Source organism: Epinephelus moara, chromosome 21 (assembly GCF_006386435.1).
Source record: "Epinephelus moara isolate mb chromosome 21, YSFRI_EMoa_1.0, whole genome shotgun sequence".
Taxonomy (NCBI): domain Eukaryota; kingdom Metazoa; phylum Chordata; class Actinopteri; order Perciformes; family Serranidae; genus Epinephelus; species Epinephelus moara.
The window spans coordinates 38,792,654-38,813,243 of NC_065526.1; the positions used below are offsets into that span (position 1 = coordinate 38,792,654).

The window sequence follows — 20,590 nt, forward strand, 5'->3', positions numbered from 1 at the left end:
TAATATTTATTTTGCTTATTTCATTGTCTATTTTAGTATTTTATTTATATCTTCATCTTTATCTCTTGTTTCCATTCATGCTGTATTTCTATTTCTACTTTGCACGGAGCATTGGAACAAAAACAATTTCCCCCCGGGGATTAATAAAGTATTCTGAATCTGAATCTGAATCTGAATATACTGTTTCTGATTTCTTATTCTTCTATACACAACACATCCCCGGGTATTGACTAGTATATATAATAAAACAAATAATAAGAATGTTGTTGTCACAAAAATACCCTGATTGTGATATTATTTTGGGACCCTATGGCCCACTTCTAGTAAATACCCCACTGTGAATTTTGAAGCTTTTCTGTGTCTTTAAAAAGAGGTGATTGCTAACAAGTGAGACTACAGAATGTCATCTCATGGCTTTACAGCCTTGCTATGGTGGAGATGTTTTGAAGTAATGTGGTGTAGTTTGTTTATACCCTAACATTAGCTTTTTACTTCTGGTGATTGCATTTTGGCTTCAAAAATCATAAAAGTGGTTTACAATTGTGAAGATTATCCTGCTGAACAAAACATATAAGTATAAAAAATGTTTATTTGCCATAGAGCTTATTTTCTGCAATAATCCAAAATCCAATGGAAAAATCCCATTGTCTTTTTGATGAGGGAACCAGAACGAGGCTAACTTAAGTGTAGGCCTGTACCAAATTGAGGATCATCCATCTGAATCCTGCACTGATTGAGCAAATCACACAGTAAGTTGAACTATATTTTATCTGTCTGGTGATGTTTGCTTATTGAACTATCTGGTGTGGACTGGCCATCTGGACTTTTAAAGAGAATCACAGAATGGCTGGTGGTCCAGAGCGGCTGGCTGAACTTTTATAAGATTTTGAGAAATTGCGATTTGAAACGTTGCAATTAGCTAACGCAAAGGCTGCGACATTAAAACACATATGCAGTGCGTCTGAAGGCAAACTCATGTCCTCCAGGAGGGCACAGGGTGAGGGAGCAACACGTGTTGGAGCTAGCAGCAGCATTCAGTCACAAAGTGGAAGCAGTAAGTACCAGAGAGCTGAAAGCAGCTGCAAATGTTCAAAACTTGACACAGGCAGCAGTCGCTCCTGTAATGTGAAATGCAAAGCTGGCAAAGGCAACAAACACTAAATACAGTTATCTAAAAGCTGATGAGTGCAGTTTGTCAGTGTCCCTCACAGCAGCTGCTGCAGCTAATGTTAGCACGCCTGCACTGACTGCAGGCTGTAGAGACAGTTTGAGAGGGGAGAGAGATGGATTTTCTGGATGCTCTTAATGAATAACAAAATATTCCAAAGAAATAACAATGTTACAATTAGTTGAAAAATATGTGTATTATGCTTCAGCAACAGATTTGTGGTCAAAATAGATGACTGTATTGTCTGTGGTGTGAAGCTTAACTTAACACAATTAAATCACACATCAAATCGCAATATCAGTCAAAAAAAATTTCAAAATTGCTCAGCCCTAATCTTGATTTACGCTATGTGTTGTGTGCTTTCAGGTTACTGTTTCCTTCTGTACAGCCAGACAGATATGTGATGTGTTTCCTCCATCTTTCAGTGAGTATTCTACTTAAACTGTATAAATACAGTCTATTTATCTGTTTTATCATGACTTATACCATGTGTTGTTGTGTGCTTTCAGGTTACTGTTTTCTTCTGTACAGCCAGAGAGATATCTGAGGCGTGTTTTTTATCTTTAATGGAGTTTTCAGCTTCAACTGTATAAATATAGTCTGAATTTATTATCTGCTCTATCATGACACGAGTTGTTGTGTGCTTTAACATAAAACACACATTAAGTATTTCAGTTGGGTTAAAGAGTTTCTCATATTTTCTAAGTCTCTTCTTTTCCATAGATTTTTTTATAGCTGCATTTTAGTTAACTAAATAATGCAGTATATGTTGCATATATGTCAGTGAAATGGCTCATTAAGCAATATCATGCGAGAGGGAGTGATGTTATACTCGTATATCGTCACGGCTGTGATTCAGTCATAGACAATCACAGCTGTGACGATCACAGCAAAGACACTAAAGCTGGTGACTTTTGTGTGTTACATTTTATTGGCTAGTGCTACCTAGCTAATGTCCACATATTGTTGTCATGGAAACAAAACCCACATGCAGCGCATCATTTTAAAAAAGGCACTGGGAGCGCTGGTTTAATGAAGTGCTGGGCTTGCGTGCTCCCCAGCATCTTTCCACCACTTTCCAGCAAAAGAAAAACATCACGTAGTAGTGCGCTCTCACATGAACCATAAACCAACCATAAACCATTCTGCTTTTTAGTTCTGTTTTGGTCTCCACCAACTCCTGAGAAAAATATCAGTTTCTTTAGCTGCTAATTGCTCCACTATGTTCACCATCCAGTCTCAAACTGTGTCTGTCTGTTGTTTGCTGCTGAGCAGGTAGTGTACAGTGGGTTCTTAGAGCTTTTTCATTAGAAGCACCTGAAGTTACACACTCTAAAACCAAAACAATGAGCTGAGAGATGCTAAAACGTCATTTGCTGACATTGCTATTTGCAACTGTTTCACTTTTGCATCATCTGCAGCACTCTGTGTATTTATAAGGACTATATTCTATTTACTTTTTGTTGTCCCAGCTGCAACAGGCCAGTTTTCCAACAAGGGATCATTTCATGTAAAGTAAACTTATGTTGTCTACAAATCTGTCATCACACCTCTGTCTCTCTTTACACTGTCTTGTTAATTGGCACTTTTTTAGTATCCTGTCGAGATTGGCTACCATATTACCTTAAACTCAAATTAGTAGTCCAGGCTATTATTTGCTTAAATCACTGAAGTCAACAGGCGTATATTTGGGACAGGCATTTATATGGGACAGGCATTTAATTCCTTTTACACAAAACTGCTGCTCAGCAAAGATGGGAAAAAAGGTTAAATTGTTTATTTAAGCCAGTATGAATATTACTTGTATAAAAATTAGGCTTCGAATAATATATAAGTTCCAAATCATTAATTTAATAATAATTTATTAAGCTCTGACCGTCAGGGCATCAGAGAGAGGGAGAGAGAGAGTGTTATGGCACTCAAGAATTACAGCCCCCGACAAACTGACTCAACACCACTTTATCCTGTTAAAACAATACTTACAACTTGGATGAATATTTATTATATTCTTTTCATCGATAGACCCTTATGGACTAAAGGAATATAAATAATTTACCAGATATGTTAAAGAATGGACACAGCTTCAGATGAAGGGAGTCATCTCTTTTTTTCTTTTGTAATGCTAGTAAATCTGAATGAATTACGGTCTTCTCTGGTGCTGATAGTTTCAATAAAATGAGCTCAACGATTGAATTGTGGAGAATCAAACCGAGCTAACAACATGTGACATTAATTCCAGTGGGTAGCCAACAACCTGGTTTTACACATCCAAAGAACTATAAAATGAAGTGTTTGGCAACCAGACCAGGTAACTAATTGAGACAGGCCTTAAATTGTCAAAATGTGTAGCCACACCAGGCCAGTAAAAGGAACTGAACGTTTCATTGGGACTAGGCTTTTAAACCTTTCAAGTATAGTGTTCACTACAGTGGACAGCTGTGTAAAAGCCATTTTCTTGTATATGCATGGGTTTTGATGCTATAGTTGCATTGAAGTTTCTACAGTGGACCCTTGTGTGTTATACCATACACTGTCACCCACTGGCCAGGTGTTGGCAGTGCAACACAAATCTCTCAAAATCAAGATAGCTGACAGAATGCAAGAAATGTTGTGCCCCCCAAGAATATCTTGCCAATCCTTCTATGACAGGAGACCCTCGCAGGTAAATAAGACTTGGAAAAAATCAAGTAACATCTAAGGATTAATACAGTTGTTACATTTTTTCAAATACTGATTATATGTTGTGAGGAAATGGTAATTAATCACCTGTCCACTAAATTGGGCCTAATGCATTGCGGGCTTGATTTCAACTACAATGAATGAGTTGAATGGGGGGGTGGGGGGTTAGTACAGAAGGGAGGAGTAGAAAGAGAGGGGAGAAGCTTAGGAGACAGGAGGAGCAAAGTTCAACACCTTTGTGTGGCATTGAACAGTATTAGAATTTGTTAAAAAAAATGTGAACACACTAGTTTAAATGCATTAAAATGTATTTAAAGTTTCACATGATATATATCATTTTTTTGATTGGTTCATATTTTGTTTTAGTTTAAAACTTAAACGCATGCTGTCTACCCAAGTGGACATGTGAAAATATATTTGAATAAAAACACTTAAGAAAAGAAAATCTTGACTGAGGTCGTAATAATTCATGCATGAACTTTTAAGGTATAGTTTAAAGGGGCATCAAGCAATCTATGAATGTTGCTGGGAGATGTAACCCATCTTATTCGAGCACAGTCAACACATACATCAGGAAAATTAGTGGTAGTATATCTGTTTATCTTTAATGAAAGAGAACAAGAAGGAATGTGAATGTCAAAACTTGAGATACAAAAAAATGTTGTTGTCTTTTTAAAGATAAGGCATTTTGCCTCTTAGATATGTATGACTATCGGCCTCTCTGTTTCTCTCTAGATCTCTTGACAGTAGCATCATCATCATCACAACAAAGAAAAGACACCTTTGCTAACTGTATTTAAATCATATTTAGACTTACCAGCACAACAGGCAGTCCACCCACCACAGAGTACAGTATCACTGGCTGTACACGGCTGTCCTGTTCAGGTCCAGGGTCTGGTTTAGTTAAAGCAGGGTCTCTGCAGATAAAGCCCTGTTCGGCTGGACTGAAGGTGTCAGTAAACTCACAGTAGTAAACCAGCATCACTGTAGCTGCCAAAATCACCACCTGGAAGTACAGCATGGTGGACCCTGCCTCCAACAATCTGATGCTACACGCTCTTCAGTACTGTTTCCACAGTGATTAGGTATTTAGTCGTACAAAATCCTGGATACCCTGGTGATGGAGTATCCAACTTAAAATTTCCAATGACTGCTGTTGTTTGAAATCCAATTATGCCAGTTTCTGGTTTGGGTCACCATGGTTAATGTGGTTTTAATCATTCCTGCTTAATAATGCTTAAAAATAAAAAAAAATGTGATGTATAATCCATCTGAACAATTCTTGAAGAATTCTCCGGTCCAAGTATCAAAACACAGATGATGATGACCGTGCTGAAGATGATGATTATTTGCCCCTCAGAGACAAAGTTGTTCTTCTTTGCCTCCTTTGTGAGTGAGAGGGAAGCCGTGTTCTTCCGCCCCGCTGAATATCCTGAATCAGCTGACTGCAGTGAACCAGGGAATAAATTCTTTTTCACTGAACAATCTCTAAAGGGTCGCCTGCAGTCTGCTGAACACAAACTCACATCAGTACTTAGCAGTATTGGTGATTTAGGGACAGTGGAGGGCAGATAACTAGTTTTAGTTAGTAATTAGTTTGTAATAGTGATTACTTTTTTTCATCACAATTTTTTACCATTAGTTGTACATTATTAGCTGTGTGAATGGAATGGGGGTTTTTTTTGGCCACTTGGGGGCAACATAGCAAATAGTAGCATGGTGACTGGGGACAACAAAGAACCTGAGCTTGCTACAGTGAACACCACTGCGTAACAGATGGAGGTTTTACATATTTTTTGCACTTGGTATCAATACTGTTGTTGAATAGAAGCTGAAAGGTCAAATGTTGGAGACAATGTTTGCAATTTGCTGTTTAAAAAGAAGACAACAAAGACAAAAAGGCAGTTAAAAAAAAGCCATTGTCAGTTCCAGTAAGTGCAAAACGGCAGTGTGCGATTTGAGACAACACTACCCTGCTGAAATTAGTGCACCGTGCATTAAGTATGTGGTGTACATAGTGTACTACATTGAGGTTTATGTAACCCACTGCCTCTGTACGCCCGTCACTAGACTCCTTCTGCACTTCCCCTAGGACTCTGCATTGTGATTTTTTCTTTAAAGTTGCAGTGGAGTGTCGTGCGGAGAGAAAAGGGGGCACCAGAAGCAGGGTTTGGGATTGTGGTCGACCTTGACTGCGGTTTTATTTCTCAGGAACATTGAGTAAAATCTCTGCTGCTGGCATTCCACTCTCAGTCTTACAGAACAAGAGACAATGAACTTTTTTAAGAAAATAAATCTCTTACTTAAACAATAATTACCATTAAAAAAAATAATACATCAAATGAAAATAAACTGTCAAGGTAAATGAAATATGACTGTCTGAAATGAATAAATTACCAACATAAGACATACATTGTCAAATAAGCTTTAACAGCTAAGAGAAAAGTTAATGCTCTGTCCCATCTGGCTTACACAATATCAATTGTCTTGTATGTATGTACATATATATATATATATAGATATATATATATAGATAAGCAGCTGCAGCTAAACAGTGTGAGGTGGCATGGGAAAAGATTGCAGTGTGTTAACAGGTAATGTGAAGTGATGTTATGCAATGTGATGCATTAAAGCATGTCTGATGTACAGAAAATATATATAAACATTTTATTTATTAACAATGTTCATATATTTTAATATAATTTGCTATATCCTCTTATTCAGCTGTAATCTGATGGGGGCCCAAACGCACTCAAAATCAAACACAAAAATATTATGCAGACTGGAAGACATTTTACTTATATTTTACTTCATTCTGTCAATATTAGGCTGAGGTTAATTGAATTGCTGAATTGCTGTGAAATTACATCGGATTCACATAATCACCTTTATGCTCAGATGGAGCTATGATGGGGATGTAAGTCCCATAAATGCAGCCAATGACACCACGGAATCTTTAAATACATGAAAAGTATTTATAAATCATTATATAATGTATCCACGTAGATTAATTTCTTATTAACACTGACAAACCTGCAATTCTGTGGAATTCTCCCTTGATGATCCTTTCTGATTTAAGCCCAGAGAAAACCACATCAATGGGCGAAAGTCTTTTCAGAGCCAGAGTCACTTTTCTTATCGTCCGACAAAACGTTGCTTTGCTATGTTCAGTAGCTCTGATATGGTTATAAAGAAAACTGTAGTAGCTGAAAAATTGATGGGATAGCATAAAATTTGCTTCGATGATAATGCAAATCCACGATGTGTAATATTTGATATATCTGGGTGGAGAAGATTGTTAGATAAATGATAGAGTGTGAGGTGAAGCAGTATCCTTCATATAGACACTCCTTTGGGAAAGATAAGACATCCAAATGGGGAATAATCACCTTCTCCTTACACAACAGCCTCTTAATAATTTGTGCCTCAACATCCCCAACTTAATTCACAAAAGGACACGCAATGTCTCTCCTTCCTACTACACACTCAGCTGGTGATCAGCCTCAGGCTTAGATGAAGCAAACCTGCGAGTCAGCAGGTGTACAGTTGCTTTATTAGAGCTTATTCACAACAGCTACTGCTGGAAAACAGGTTGATTAAGTGTTGAGTGTACTTCAAAACTTCAAACCAGAACAATTGGCAACAAGAGACTAAAAGGAGCTGAGAGGAGCAGCACTGTTGGGTTATGTGATACTATGAGCAACTTCTTTTAAATTACAAGGCCGGTTTACCAATGAAGAGACTGACTGTTCCAGGGCCAAGAGCCTCAGATTCAGATTTTTAATAATTTGATTAATTGCAAATGCATTACAAATTTTACAATCCTACTGTTCCTGACATTCAACGAAGCTATCATGCATAGTCTGTAGCCCTTTTTACACAGAGATCATGCTGCAGGGCTGATGTCAAGTCCCTACTTTATGCTGCCTTTGCACTTTCACACTGAACCTAACAACGGTTGCGTCATGGCGCTCCAGTGTGTGATGTTAGACAGCATGCTGGCATCATGGAATAAAAAGAAGCGTAACATAACACAGCAGAATCAGCCTCTAGTGTGACATATAGTATGTTCTCCACTCGGAGGGTAAGGAGCTCCTGGACCTCATTGTTTTCACAACTGGCAGACATTTTCAGCTGCTGTTTTAACTCTCTGAGTCATGGACTTTGAGTCTCTGAGCCACTAACTGCTGTCAGCTACTTTTAAAATCTCCCATGGTGGGTCACACGCATAACATATCGTCAAACATCACACCTGTGCCGCCCAGTATCCCATCTAGCTGGCTGTCCCTTTTATACAGACATTGTTTCAGCAATGCTACTACTTCAGATGCCAGCTGAAAGGTGCAACAACTTGCACGCACCCCCCCCCACCCCCCCCCACCCCCCACCAGTTCAATCCCAGTGAGTGTCACTGAATACAAATTATATTGAGAAACCTTGGAGTTGGAGTTCTTATATAAACACTGCTGCCCTCTAGTGGAGATACTGAAACACAGTTAATTATAAGAAACAGCTTCAGAATAGTAGCATCTGTGTATTCTGTTCGATGTCATTACAAGCTTTCAGTCAGAGACTACAGCTGGTCTTATATCTCAGATGGTGTAGTTGGGACGTATGTCTAAACAATTTACAGTGAGAGCTACAACACAATGCACAGGACTGAGTGCAGAGCCAGATTCTTCATACCTGGAGGCTGAACTAATAGGGAGGTCTAATTAGTGACTGTGAAGCAATTAACAGGTGAACTGTTATATTGTATGTAGGTAGAAAAAACTCCATCAGGCCTACTCCAGGACAGAATCACCTCAGACAGCCCTGCTGCTTTGTAAATGCATTCAATACACACATACAAACAAATAGCACACATATAGGAGTGATTTCAGACATCTAAGTATGAATTAAAAAGAAAACTGTTTGCTACACCTTTGCCCATGAATCACCAATATGTGTTTCTGACAACAGTAGCCATGATAGATCTTTTTCTATTGTTCCTGAAACAAGGATTAGAAATGTTAATGATTTGTGAATCAGTTGGAACATCATCAGTGCCTTCAGTGATGCATAGCTCAGTGAAAATACACTCAGTGGCCACTTTATTAGGTACATCTGTACAATCTAATGCAGTCCAATACAACAGCCGTGTTCATTCAAACATGTTTATTATGGAGGTCATATTTAAAGGCGGTCTTGGACTACATTATATTGACAGGCTAGTTTCCCAGCTCATTTATAGATTTGAAAGTGCCACAGGATCTTAGATGTGTCTTTATCAGCTGCCCTGTGTACTATCTCCCTACCTCACCTATATGCGTGCCAACTGGTCCATCTCATAATGCAGATTTTCCTACCAAGCGACAACCTCCAGGGCTGAACAATGAGGCAAATGCTGCAGTGCCAAAAACTGCAGCTCCTCTAATGGCTACCTAAAGCTGGCCGTAAAACAGAGTCAACCCCTAACTATCAACAGAGCCACTTTTGACCAAAAATAATTGACAACTAACTAGATAGCTCATACTTTGTCAGTGCATTGATTAAATTAATCTGGAATGTTTAACTCCCAGAATTGCATCTCTGCTTTTCACAGACAATGTGGTTCTGTTGGCTCCATCACACCATGACCTCCAGCCTCCACTGGGGCGTTTTGCAGCAGAATGTGAAGCAGTTGGGATGAGAGTCAGCACCTCCAAGTCTGAGGCCATGGTTCTCTGTCGGACACCGGTGGATTGCGCTCTCCGGGTTGGGGGAGAGTTACTGTCTCAAGCGAGGGAGTTCAAGTATCTCAGGGTCTTGGTCACTAGTGAGGGTAGAATGGAGCATGAGATGGATCGGCAGGTCGGTGCTACTTCTGCAGTGATGTGGGCGCTGCGCCGGTCCGTTGTGGTGAAGAGGGAGCTGAGTCAGAAAGTAGTGCCCGAAAGAATGAGATCGCGTATACAAGTGGCGGAAATGAGTTTCCTCCGTGGGGTGGCTGGGCTCAGCCTTAGAGATAGGGTGAGGAGCTTGGACATCCGGAGGGAGCTCAGAGTAGAGCCGCTGCTCCTTCACGTCGAAAGAAGTCAGTTGCGGTGGTTCGGGCATCTGACTCGGATGACTCCTGGGCACCTCCTGCTGGAGGTGTCCCGGGCACGTCCCACTGGTAGGAGGCCCCGGGGTAGACCCAGAACACGCTGGAGGGATTACATGTCTCGTCTGGAACGCCTTGGGGTCCCCCAGGAGGAGCTGGAAAGCGTTGCTGGGGAGAGGGATGTCTGGGATGCTTTGCTCGGCTTGCTGCCCCGCGACCCGGCTCCAGATAAGCCCATGAAAATGGATGGATGGATGGATGTTTAACTTTTGAAATCATGGAAAACAAAGTGACTGTGCTGATGTTTCTCGTTTATCATTTTATTGTAAATGCAGTTCTTCTGTCCATGTTGGAGCCGTGCAAAATTGGTAAATCCATCACTCCAGCAAGCTGTTCACTCATTTTAAACTGATCTATTCACTTAAAGCAGATCCAAAGCAGGGTAGCAGTGTGGTTTAGGTTACCATAGTGATCATCTTTGTGATACAGCTCTCTCAAATAAAACTGATAATCATTCAGAAAAGAGTGACATTATTATCTAGTCAGTGATGACAGGAGCATGTCAGCATCTTCACAGAGTCACTCCTTCATGTGAATAGATCCAGACAGTCATCCAACTCTGGCACGATGCTGGGCCCGTCACCATGGCAACAGTAAGTCTGATGGTGCTGTTCTCTCTTTCGCCTTCGTTTATACACACTTGTTTTGTTTGTCTCCCCCTTTTCTGTCTCCGCTCTGTAAGGGACTTCCTGTGGTTCCTGTGAGACAGGAGGATCTGACATTTGTAATTTGTGTAGTTTCTCTGTTGGCAGGGCAGACTGCAGATTCTGGTGGAACCTGGAGATATAATTAAATTTGGATGTATAGAATTAGTGAGAACATTTTGTTTGTGTAGTGGCTAATAGCCACTGCTAGTTTTACCGATCACTGAATAGGAAAGAGCCAATTATCAGACTGACCTGTGGATCCGTCTGAGGTTCTCCTCCATCTTCTGATTGGCTATCTGAGTCAGGAAGTGGATGTATTCATGATCAACCAGGAGCTTTCCTGCGTGGCTTAGAGGAACCTCCAGGCCGTGGGTGCTACGGACTGCCTAGGGGGACAAAACACAGCAGTGATACATTCACATCTTTTACATGGTATATACAAGAAACACATGAAGCAAAGCAAAGGGCTGTTTGAATTGCACGGATTGTCTAAAGTTTTTATTTACTATTTAATCTATTTAATCTAATATTCTGATAAAGTTATGGCAGCAAAATGCCACTGATGTCACAGAGCCTACCGTGATGATTTTTCCTGTCTTGCCGACAGTGAGACCAGAGTTCCTGAAGCCTGAGTTGATGGCCACAGAGTGCTGGAGGAGTGACAAGACATTTTAATGACCGTGTGCTCAGTTCATTTAATATTCAGTATAAAAGCACTTTGGTGGCAAATGGTCCCATGTCAAGGTCTAATGAGACAAAGTCAAATCTAACAAATCAGTCTCCAGGAATAATTTATTCCTAAACAAGAAAAAAACAAACAAAACAAAAAAACTGAATTAACCGCCCTGCAGTTGTATGCTTCGGTGCACCAGTCAAGTTTCTCTTACAGTTAACATCCATGTCCATGAAAACATGGATGCTTCACACACATCTTCCCTCCAGCAGCACAAAGGATCTACACAATCAGCAGTTTCAAGGTGGACACCCAAGATTAGTGTCACCAATTAAGTATCTGACCAAATGCCTCCCCTTCTATTCCTGAGATATGATGTTGAGTAATGGCCAGAAAAGTGTTTATGCAGAACATTATGATGTCACAGTGAAACTGACCTTTGACCTGGATATAAAATCACTTCATTATTTTATCCTTTAACTTTGTCATAATTAGCGCATGAATTCTTGAGTTATGACCAACAACATATTTTGTGAGGTCCCCTTTACCTTTGACCACAAAATTCTAATCAGTTTATTCTTCAGTCAAAGTGGACGTTTGTGTCAAATTTAAAGAAAGTCCCTTATGGTGTTTTTGAGATATTGCGGTCACCAGAATAGGACAGATGCAAGGTCACACTGACCTTTGACCACCAAAATCCATTCAGTTCATTGTTGAATCCAAGTGAACATTTGCACCAAATTTGAAGAAATTCATTCAAGGTGTCCTTGAAATACCGCACTCACAAAAATGAGACAGACAAGGTCACAGTGAACTTGACCTTGACCTATGCACTTCAAAATCTCATCAGTTCATTGAGTCCAAGTGAATGTTTGCGCCAAAGTTTAAGAAATTCATTCAAGCTGTTCTTGAGATACTGCGTTCACGAGAATGAGATGGATGCATGTCACAGTGACTTTGACCGTTGACCCTTGACCACCAATATCTGAAGAGTTCATCTTTAAGCCCAATTTTACCTTTCTGACAAATTTGAAAAAAAAAAAAAAAAAATTCCCTCAAAGCAGTCTTGAAATATCGCGTTCACTGAATGAGACAGACAAGGACACAGTGACCTTGACCTTTGACCTACTAGAACTAATAGGTTCATTGTTGAGTCCAAGTGGACATTTGTGCCAAAAATATAGAAATTCCCTTGAGGCGTATCCTTTTGACAGGTACCTTTGGTGCATTCCAGGACAATCCCACATCTGTGATCAGACAACTGGAGATGGGGAAAAAAATTCTTTAATTTAATAAATTACCTTATTCATATGATCTTATTCAGAACATCCATTTTTAAAAATTGTTCTCTCGATTTGAATTTCCAGCTGCATTTTTCACTAATGCTTCACTGTGTGGCAGTGGGCCATCAGTTCTGTCATACACCACCGTTCAAGGAGAGATTTAACATCAGTCCCTGCTCACAACTGCATTACCATGCAACAGACAAAAGAATATAAGTGACTATTTGTTCCCTGGGATACATCATCTGTCTCAATCAACTTTCAAGTCAGCAAAGTTCAGACTGAAAAGTGTCTGATGGTATTCCACTCCAGCTGAACACAAGACTGCAATCAGCACCAAAAATATGGAGTATGCAATTACATGTCATCATGTCTCATATAATCACGGCTCTTCTGCATCTCTTAGATTCTGGGGAATTAAAAAAATTACACCATCCCCGAGAGGTGGAGATATTATTAATAGATTGCTATGTAGAGGAGTTTTCTGGATCACTGAACTAAACCCTTTTAAACAATCAGGATTTACAGGGAGCTAAGCATTACTTGTATTTTACCAAGCCATTAGGTATTGCTTAACACAGGCCATTGACTACTGTTGCTGATAAATTGTTACAGTCTAAGGTTGGATGTAATGACATGTGTTTTTTATATATCATTTATTATTTGATAATCAGGACCCTTAGCTACAGGCAGCCTGTAGCTAAGGGTCCACAGCAAAGGGGCGTTGTTAGGCACTCCGCTTCGCGCTGTACCTAACAACGCCCCTTAGCTGTGGTAAAATCGCCGGCAAACCACAGCCTCTTGGGGCTAATTGCTTAATTCTAAAAGAGGCTAGAGGCTAATGCAGTGTAATGTGTGAGAATTACTTTGTGTTAGTCATAAGTCTACCAATTTTTGAACATCTTGGAGCTGCTCCAGTTAGGCGGCAGGTGAACAAGGCATTACATTAATGGAGGCAGGAGGATATAAGAGCATATTTTGTCTGTGTTACTAAAGGACCGAACTGATCTAAGTTTGGAGACAGTCTTTAGTTGATAAAAACATGACTGGACTTCTTTCTCTACATGTTACTCCATGCTCAGGTTACTATCCAGGATAACACCCACTTTTTTTGTAAGTGACTTTATGTTAGGAGGATTGGCTGTATTTGTTTTGAGATGAGTTCAGAGCCAATGCTGAGAACTTCTGTCTTGTCAGAGTTAATTTAAGAAGTTTTAGGTCATCCAGCTTTTCATGTCATATAAACAGCTTTATAGTTAAGCTAATTTACTGGTGTCAGAAGGTTTAAATGACAAGCACAGCTGTGTATCATCCACATAACTATGGAATGAGATGTTCTGATGATGGATTATCTGTCCCAAGGGTAACATGAACAGGGTATACACTAACAGAACAGAGCACAAACTGTCATTCTCACCATCAGCTGTGCATCTTCCAGCCGCCTACACTGAACATGGAGCACAAAGGGCTCAAATTTTAACACTGCTTCTCCACTGGAGTTTGCCAGAGCAGATATCTGAGGAAAAAACACAAATGCAATCTGGTAAATATTAAACCCATATTATTAGGAGAAATATCAGTGGTACAGGAGTCCATCATATCTCACCAGGTCATCAGATTTGCATTTCTGGTGTGAGACAAACAGCCAAACACAATTCTGTTTGTGAACATCACTGCTGTCTGGAGCCTGGAATGGAAGTCACAAGACACATAGACTCACAAGTCAGTCTTTAGACGCTTTGCTTAACTAAAGACTGATGACTTTCTCCCTGATTTTGTGTTTAGATGGGCGGATACAATTTCAGAGTTTAAAAAAACTCCCTACGTTGCAGAACCAATAGTAAATCTGCAGGGCGGTCCTTCGGTGGCTCGCTGAACTCTTGTGCTTGTAAACTTAGTCCCACTAGAAACACGTGTAGCGGTACAAAATGGCTCAGCCGTGCTCGCAGAAAACGCCGTCAAAGTTCAGTGGATGTTTGTCGCGTTTGTGGCGACACATTCTCGCCAACTAAAAGAAACAAACATAATCTTTTACAAGGCCATGACTCATCCGTCCGGCCGGACTATAGAGGGAATCGCCTTGTTGTTTACAAATACTTCCGGGTAGAAAACCAGCAGAGCTTTTAGCTATATATATAGCCTATATATCACATTTTTCACATCACTGTATCACCGTTTGGACTAATCCGATGTTTGTAAAGTCTATAAACACAATGATTGAACAAACTTTACTATTTCTGTGTGCACGTTTAGCTGGGCTAACCGTTAGCTGTTAGCCCTGTTAGCAGTTAGTGGTGTCTGTAATAGGTAATAACTCATTAAACGGTCCGTGAAAAAAATATCTTGTCCAGCAGATATCTTAGTTACAACATGGTTGAGCTAGCAAAGCAGTTTTGTGTTGCTATGTGTGGTATTTATTCAGTTTTAGGAAATCACGATGTCTAGAAAGCATCAGTGGCTGCAGTTGACAGGGTCAGCAAACAGCAGCAGCAAAGCTAACATCAGGACGTCATCTGTTAAAAGCCTCCCGTTGTCGGATACGACATGAAACTACTCCAGTTAGCTCAATAATGCTGTAACTAAGACATCCGCTGGAAAAAATATTTTCTTCACGGATGAGCACACGTTTGATAAAACGGAGTTAAATCTCTCGGCATCCATTTTCAAGCTCTCTGTGTGTTTGTTTCCTTGCGGACGAGAAAAGGGGTGTTGCTTTGTTGCCGGCCGTTTTCGCCGGTGTGTTAAACACACTTTAGAAAGGAGTGTCCCCAGACTATCGGAAGACGGAGATCTCTGATTGTCTGGTGGCGAGACTACAAGACACAGAACTCACATGGGATTTTATAAGAGACTGTTTGTTATTTAAGAGGGGGGAGGAGGCGGTGAAAAAAGGTGGAGGAATGCCTTCTTTTTTTTTTTTTAGCGCAGGGGAAGGACTTATGCTTTCATATTTTGGCTTAGGGGAGGAGAACAGAAATTTAAATCATTGTATTTTGTAATTATTTTACGACAGACTTTTTTTTTTTTAAGAAAACATGTTTTCTAAAAAAATTCGCCAGTTACACCATTTATCATCATCAGGATTTTTACATTTCTGACAGTCCTTGGCTATATCATGTGCGAAGACACGCTGGCTCAGGATCTGCAGCAAAAGTTGCAGTCTTGGGTCTATTTTTCCCATGAGCTGTGAGCAAATCTCACAAGAAAAGACACTGGTAATCTATTTTGAATGATATAAAAGCTATATTAGATAGGTGAAAAAGGTGAGAGGTGAGGTGAGGTGAAAAACTGGGGCTTTTTTAACTCCAGGATTCGTTCTCAGCTTTTAACTGTCACAGATCAAAGGGTAAGTCTTAAAAAGTCTAATAACTAATTTATAGTGGAGGGAAGATCATGCATCTTCTGCCAGTCACTCAGGGAGGCTCAAGGAAACATATCTGTAGCTGTAGAGTAAGTCATAATTAAAAAACAATAACAATAAAAACGAAAATAAATAAATACATAAATAATAATGATAAAAGAAGTCACACCCCAGCCACCCCCTTCTCTGATAAGTAAAGCACACTCCCTAACCAGACTTTGTAGAGAAAATGTTGGTCGGTGGTAATATTCAATATGTCATTTTAAATAGTTATGTTTTTTTTTTCATGCCAAAGGAATAACGTTACCCTTCAGCTATGTGGAAGCCAATTGGCTTGTTAGCTGTGCTCACAGTGCAGCCCAAAGTAAAGCCACTCTCACCCCGTCGATGAGAATGATTCTCCCGGAGCAGGAGCTGGTGGTGAAGAACTCCTCAAAGCTGTTGAGCAGAGACACTACATGTGCAATATCCTCATCCACGCTGCCCTTCTTACTCAGGTCCAGCTTGTTCAGACACTGCTTCTTCCACTGACTGAACCTTTTCTCCATAGCTAACGTTACTCAGTTCATGTGGCTACCGCGGTGCGTTTTCCGTAGCGTGAGCTGACGGTGTCCAACAGCTCAGGACCTTGGAGACACAAGCGGAAAAACCTCCTTAGCTACGTCCTACTTCGTAAATATTAGCTAGCTAGCTGTTAGCCCTGGTATCCTATGGTAGTGGTGTTTATTCGGCTTCTTCCTCTATCACTTGTCTTTTTCTTCTTCTTTTAGATTTTAATGGCAGACTAGGCGCGTTTGGCGCTTTGCTGCCTCACTCTGTTTACAGTGGTCATTACACGTTACAGCTCTTGCTTGTTTAAATCATGGGAAACGGGCCTGTAACGTGGAGAAAATATATGATTTTCCCGGCAGTTTGGCTTTTGTTGTAGATCAGCTCAGTTCAGAAGACTGCAACAGCCCTGTCTGCCCTGATAGAACTCAAACCAGGATGTGCTCATTCCAAATCCTGCCCTGCCACTCTCAGGATCTTTTGACCCATTTGTATACATCTGTTGAGCTGAGCCCCATTTTAGTTTCAAATGCTCATCAACTAACCTGGCTGGGTCTCCAGCTTTCTCAAACCTCAGTCTGTTCTCGATACTCATCTCTACATCAACCTCTGACACTAACCAAAAAGGAGCTGGTAGCCAGCAAACTGATAGTGCAATCTATAGCCCGACTATTCATATCTTCCTTGCCCACTCAGTCATACAGTTATCCCAACTGACTCTGTTTGAACTTCCTCCTCTTCTTGGGAATTTCACTGTGGCCTAGGGTTGCCACCTTGGATTTGTGAAAAAAAGGGACACTCGACCAAATGTTTGAGGCGGAGGGCTTGGCCATTATTACCAGTTCAGACTGACCAATGAACATGAAATTCGGACATAGGAGACCAGATTTGCCATCATTCCATGTCCTTCTATGTGCCTGTATTTTATATTAATTAATCTCCGGAGCCAGATGACACCATTTGTTTCTAATGTCACCGCTTTGTTTGTACTCTTTGACGGCACTTTCAATGTCTTGCTTGTGTTTCTCATATTTCATTTCACCATTTGAGATACAGCCTCAGGGTATTCTGAACCTGGTAGCTGAACACCTGCATAGTCATGGAAGGACTGATATGTAAGGAAGTTATGGCTTTTCAGCCGTGACTGTGAGGGATGACAGAGGTATGTTTGAGCAATGTGCCATGAAATTCCTTACTGTTCAACAGCAGGGTTTTCTTTTGTTCTCCTCTGGACTAGGGATGCACGATAATATTGGCATGTCATTGGAATCGGCCAACATGCTGTTAACATCGGTTTGTCATCAGCATTGGCTGATATTGGCTTTGAAATGGTCAGATCAGAATCGGCCAACGTGCTTTTTCTTATTTTGCACAATGAATGAATATTATATACTTTGAAAAGCATTCTATTGTATGTCTCCATCTGCTGGTGGGCCATCACGACCACAGTATGCATGCATAATATGATGTTAGTTTCACTACAGAAGAGACTTGATGATTGCTAACCTTAGGTGGGGAAAAAAGTGAATATATTGATACTGGTATTGGTAATCAGCCAAATGTTTTCTTTATATATTGGCATATTGGATATCAGCAAAAAATCCAATATTGTGCATCCCCACATGTCTCATCTCATTCAGCAGGGGAAGAACATTTTCATCCTTTGCTTGTTTGCCATATGCAATCCTACAGGCAGCAATGAAATCGGCCAAGCACATTGCCTCAGATTCTGGTGTTTCAGGTCGGGATTAATACTCTCTACAAAAGAGAGGGGATAACCCATTTTAAGTGCGATGTACAAATACAGTTCTGTGTGTACACATTTTTTTTTCCACACGCAATCATATAAAACATGTTTATAGGAAAACATATGAGACACATGAGATATGTATATATGTACATATGTATGTATGTATGTATGTACTGTATATATTTTTTTCTATTTTGCTTAATTATTTTATTACCTATTTTGCTCTGTTGACTATTGACACTTGTGTAATCAGTTGTACATTTTATTCACTGCCTTTTAATTGTAGTTGTGTTGTGACAATACATTAAATGTCAGGCCAATTATTGAATTGAATTGAACTGATGTGAATTAAGAGAGAGAGAGAGAGAGAGTTGGTAGAGAGTATTATCCCCTGTTGGACTGGCATGATTTCACTGTCCCAGAATCTATTAGTGACGACAGAGCAAAGAACAGTAGTGAGGAAAACAACTGAAAGAGATTGTGATACAGTTGTACAGTCAGTACAGAATCTTTGACATGAAGACATCATGAGGATCAGACCACAGGTCAGTCTCACTCTTTTCTCACTCCATTTACATGTTGTAGTGACCTACGGTGTGTGCAGCAGCAGTATGAGCTTCAGTTCCGAGATCACAGATGAGTGAATAACCAGCCATGAGGTAATGAAGTGTCAGGGGTCAAATAAGAGGCCAGTGTTTGGGAGCAAATCACAGCAGGACAGTAGACCCAGACTGGAAGGAGTTCTTTCCTCTCCTGGTGTCTCAGCTGTTGTTGGAGATTATTGCAATAATAATGGCTGGTGCCATCCAACAACATAACCCCCAGTGCTGTACATAGGCTACAGGAGAAAAGAAAAGAAAAGAAAAGAAAAGAAAAGAAAAGAAAAAGCAGTCCTAATAGTTTATACTTCACCTCAGTGAATAGAATATGGCATAAAGGCTACATTTTCATAATTTTTGGTTAAAAACTGAGAAAAGTGCTCAGTTCTTTTTTCTTTTTCTTTTTTTTTGCTTTGATCAGTTGACCGAGACTAAAATTAAAAACACTATTTTAAGTAGTTCTTGAAGTAGTTTTTACTCAATATTGTTTTTTTTTGTGTTGTTTGTATTGTTTTTCTTTTCTCTAAAGTCTCATTTTTATTTATGTTTTTATTTCAGTGGACTAAAATGTTGTTTTCCACCCGCAGTTCTGGTTTTTGGTTTAGATTTAGTTACTGTAAAACTTCCGTTAAAGCCTAGTCCCAATTAAACGCCCAGTCCCTTTTACTAGCCTGATTAGGCTAGTTAGGGGGCCAAGTCCGAGGGGCCTCGGGGAACGCATATGCAAGCAGACGTGTTTCCTAGGACCAGCGGTGCTAGGAACCCTATTGTATTTGTAAAGATTTTTATAGTTCTCTATTTTTATTCTTCTGTTGATAAAAGTGGTGCTGCAGGCTAAACCGTGCAAGGGAGGGTGGTGCAATTTGGAGGGTTGGTCCAGACCCCTGCACGTGCCCCAGACGCAAAAAACTACATATGTCCACCTGCAGGGGGCGCTATAACCAAGACCAACGCGTTTTGGCCTATAACTCCCACACCGTATGTCGTACATTCAAAAACGTTATATCCCCAGATTCCCTGAATAGAGGTGAATCACTTTGCAATTGGCCACGCCCACTTCCGTTTTTTTCCGCAAAAACTGGAAAACCTACTTTTTTGAACTCCTCCTTGGGATTTTGTCAGATCTGCGTGAAACTTGGCACATACACTCTTCACCTGGACCTGATCTAAAGTTATCAAAAGAATTTTGTTCCGTCAAAAATTCCGCAAATTATTAATGAACAAATTTGTGTAGCTAGCTATAAAAATGTAAACTGTTGCATATCTCAGTCAAACTTAATGCTATCAACACCAAATCTCAGATCCTTCGTTGGCATGACACTGTGAAGGTATGAGCCGAATTTGGCGAATGTTGGCCACTAGGAGGCGCTACAAATATGGGAAGTTTATATCTCTTAAACGGCTACACCCATTTCTACGAAATTCGGTCAGTATGATGAAGGGCCATTCCTGAGGCCATATATTGAAGGTGGTCATGACTGGTCAATGTGAGCGTGGCTTATTATAGGATAAACAACAAACATTTACTACAGCTGAACTATTATGCTGAGGGCTGTGAAATTTATAGAGTACATATAGAATAGGACACAGATCTTCCATACCAAAAATTGTGCATATGCTTCACTAGGTGGTGCTATAATGGATGCAAACGCGTTTTTGGGTGTAACTTCCACATTTTAAATGACACTTTCACAAACATTATATCCATGTGTTCCCTGAATAGAGCTGGGTTTTCTCATGTGTTCCCTGAATAGAGC

At 40.1% G+C, this 20,590-nt stretch overlaps 2 protein-coding genes across 2 annotated transcripts in view; both read right to left on the bottom strand.

Moving 5' to 3' along the window:
- The window catches only part of LOC126409014 (phospholipid phosphatase-related protein type 5-like), a 35,650-nt gene extending 30,505 nt beyond the window's left edge, over nucleotides 1-5,145 (bottom strand). Inside the window, exon 1 of the mRNA XM_050074879.1 lies at nucleotides 4,665-5,145. Within this exon, the coding sequence (XP_049930836.1) occupies nucleotides 4,665-4,868 (204 nt within the window). The 5' untranslated portion in view covers nucleotides 4,869-5,145. The remainder of the gene's footprint in view (nucleotides 1-4,664) is intronic.
- A 5,070-nt stretch (nucleotides 5,146-10,215) lies between these two features.
- tyw3 (tRNA-yW synthesizing protein 3 homolog (S. cerevisiae)) lies at nucleotides 10,216-16,678 on the bottom strand. Its single transcript, XM_050074857.1, has 6 exons — nucleotides 16,316-16,678; nucleotides 14,181-14,261; nucleotides 13,992-14,090; nucleotides 11,197-11,268; nucleotides 10,871-11,004; nucleotides 10,216-10,748 (listed from the first exon to the last, which is right to left on the bottom strand). The coding sequence occupies exons 1-6, from the start codon at nucleotides 16,481-16,483 to the stop codon at nucleotides 10,499-10,501; spliced, it is 804 nt and encodes a 267-aa protein (XP_049930814.1). The 5' UTR covers nucleotides 16,484-16,678; the 3' UTR covers nucleotides 10,216-10,498.
- Between the last annotated feature and the right edge of the window lie 3,912 nt (nucleotides 16,679-20,590).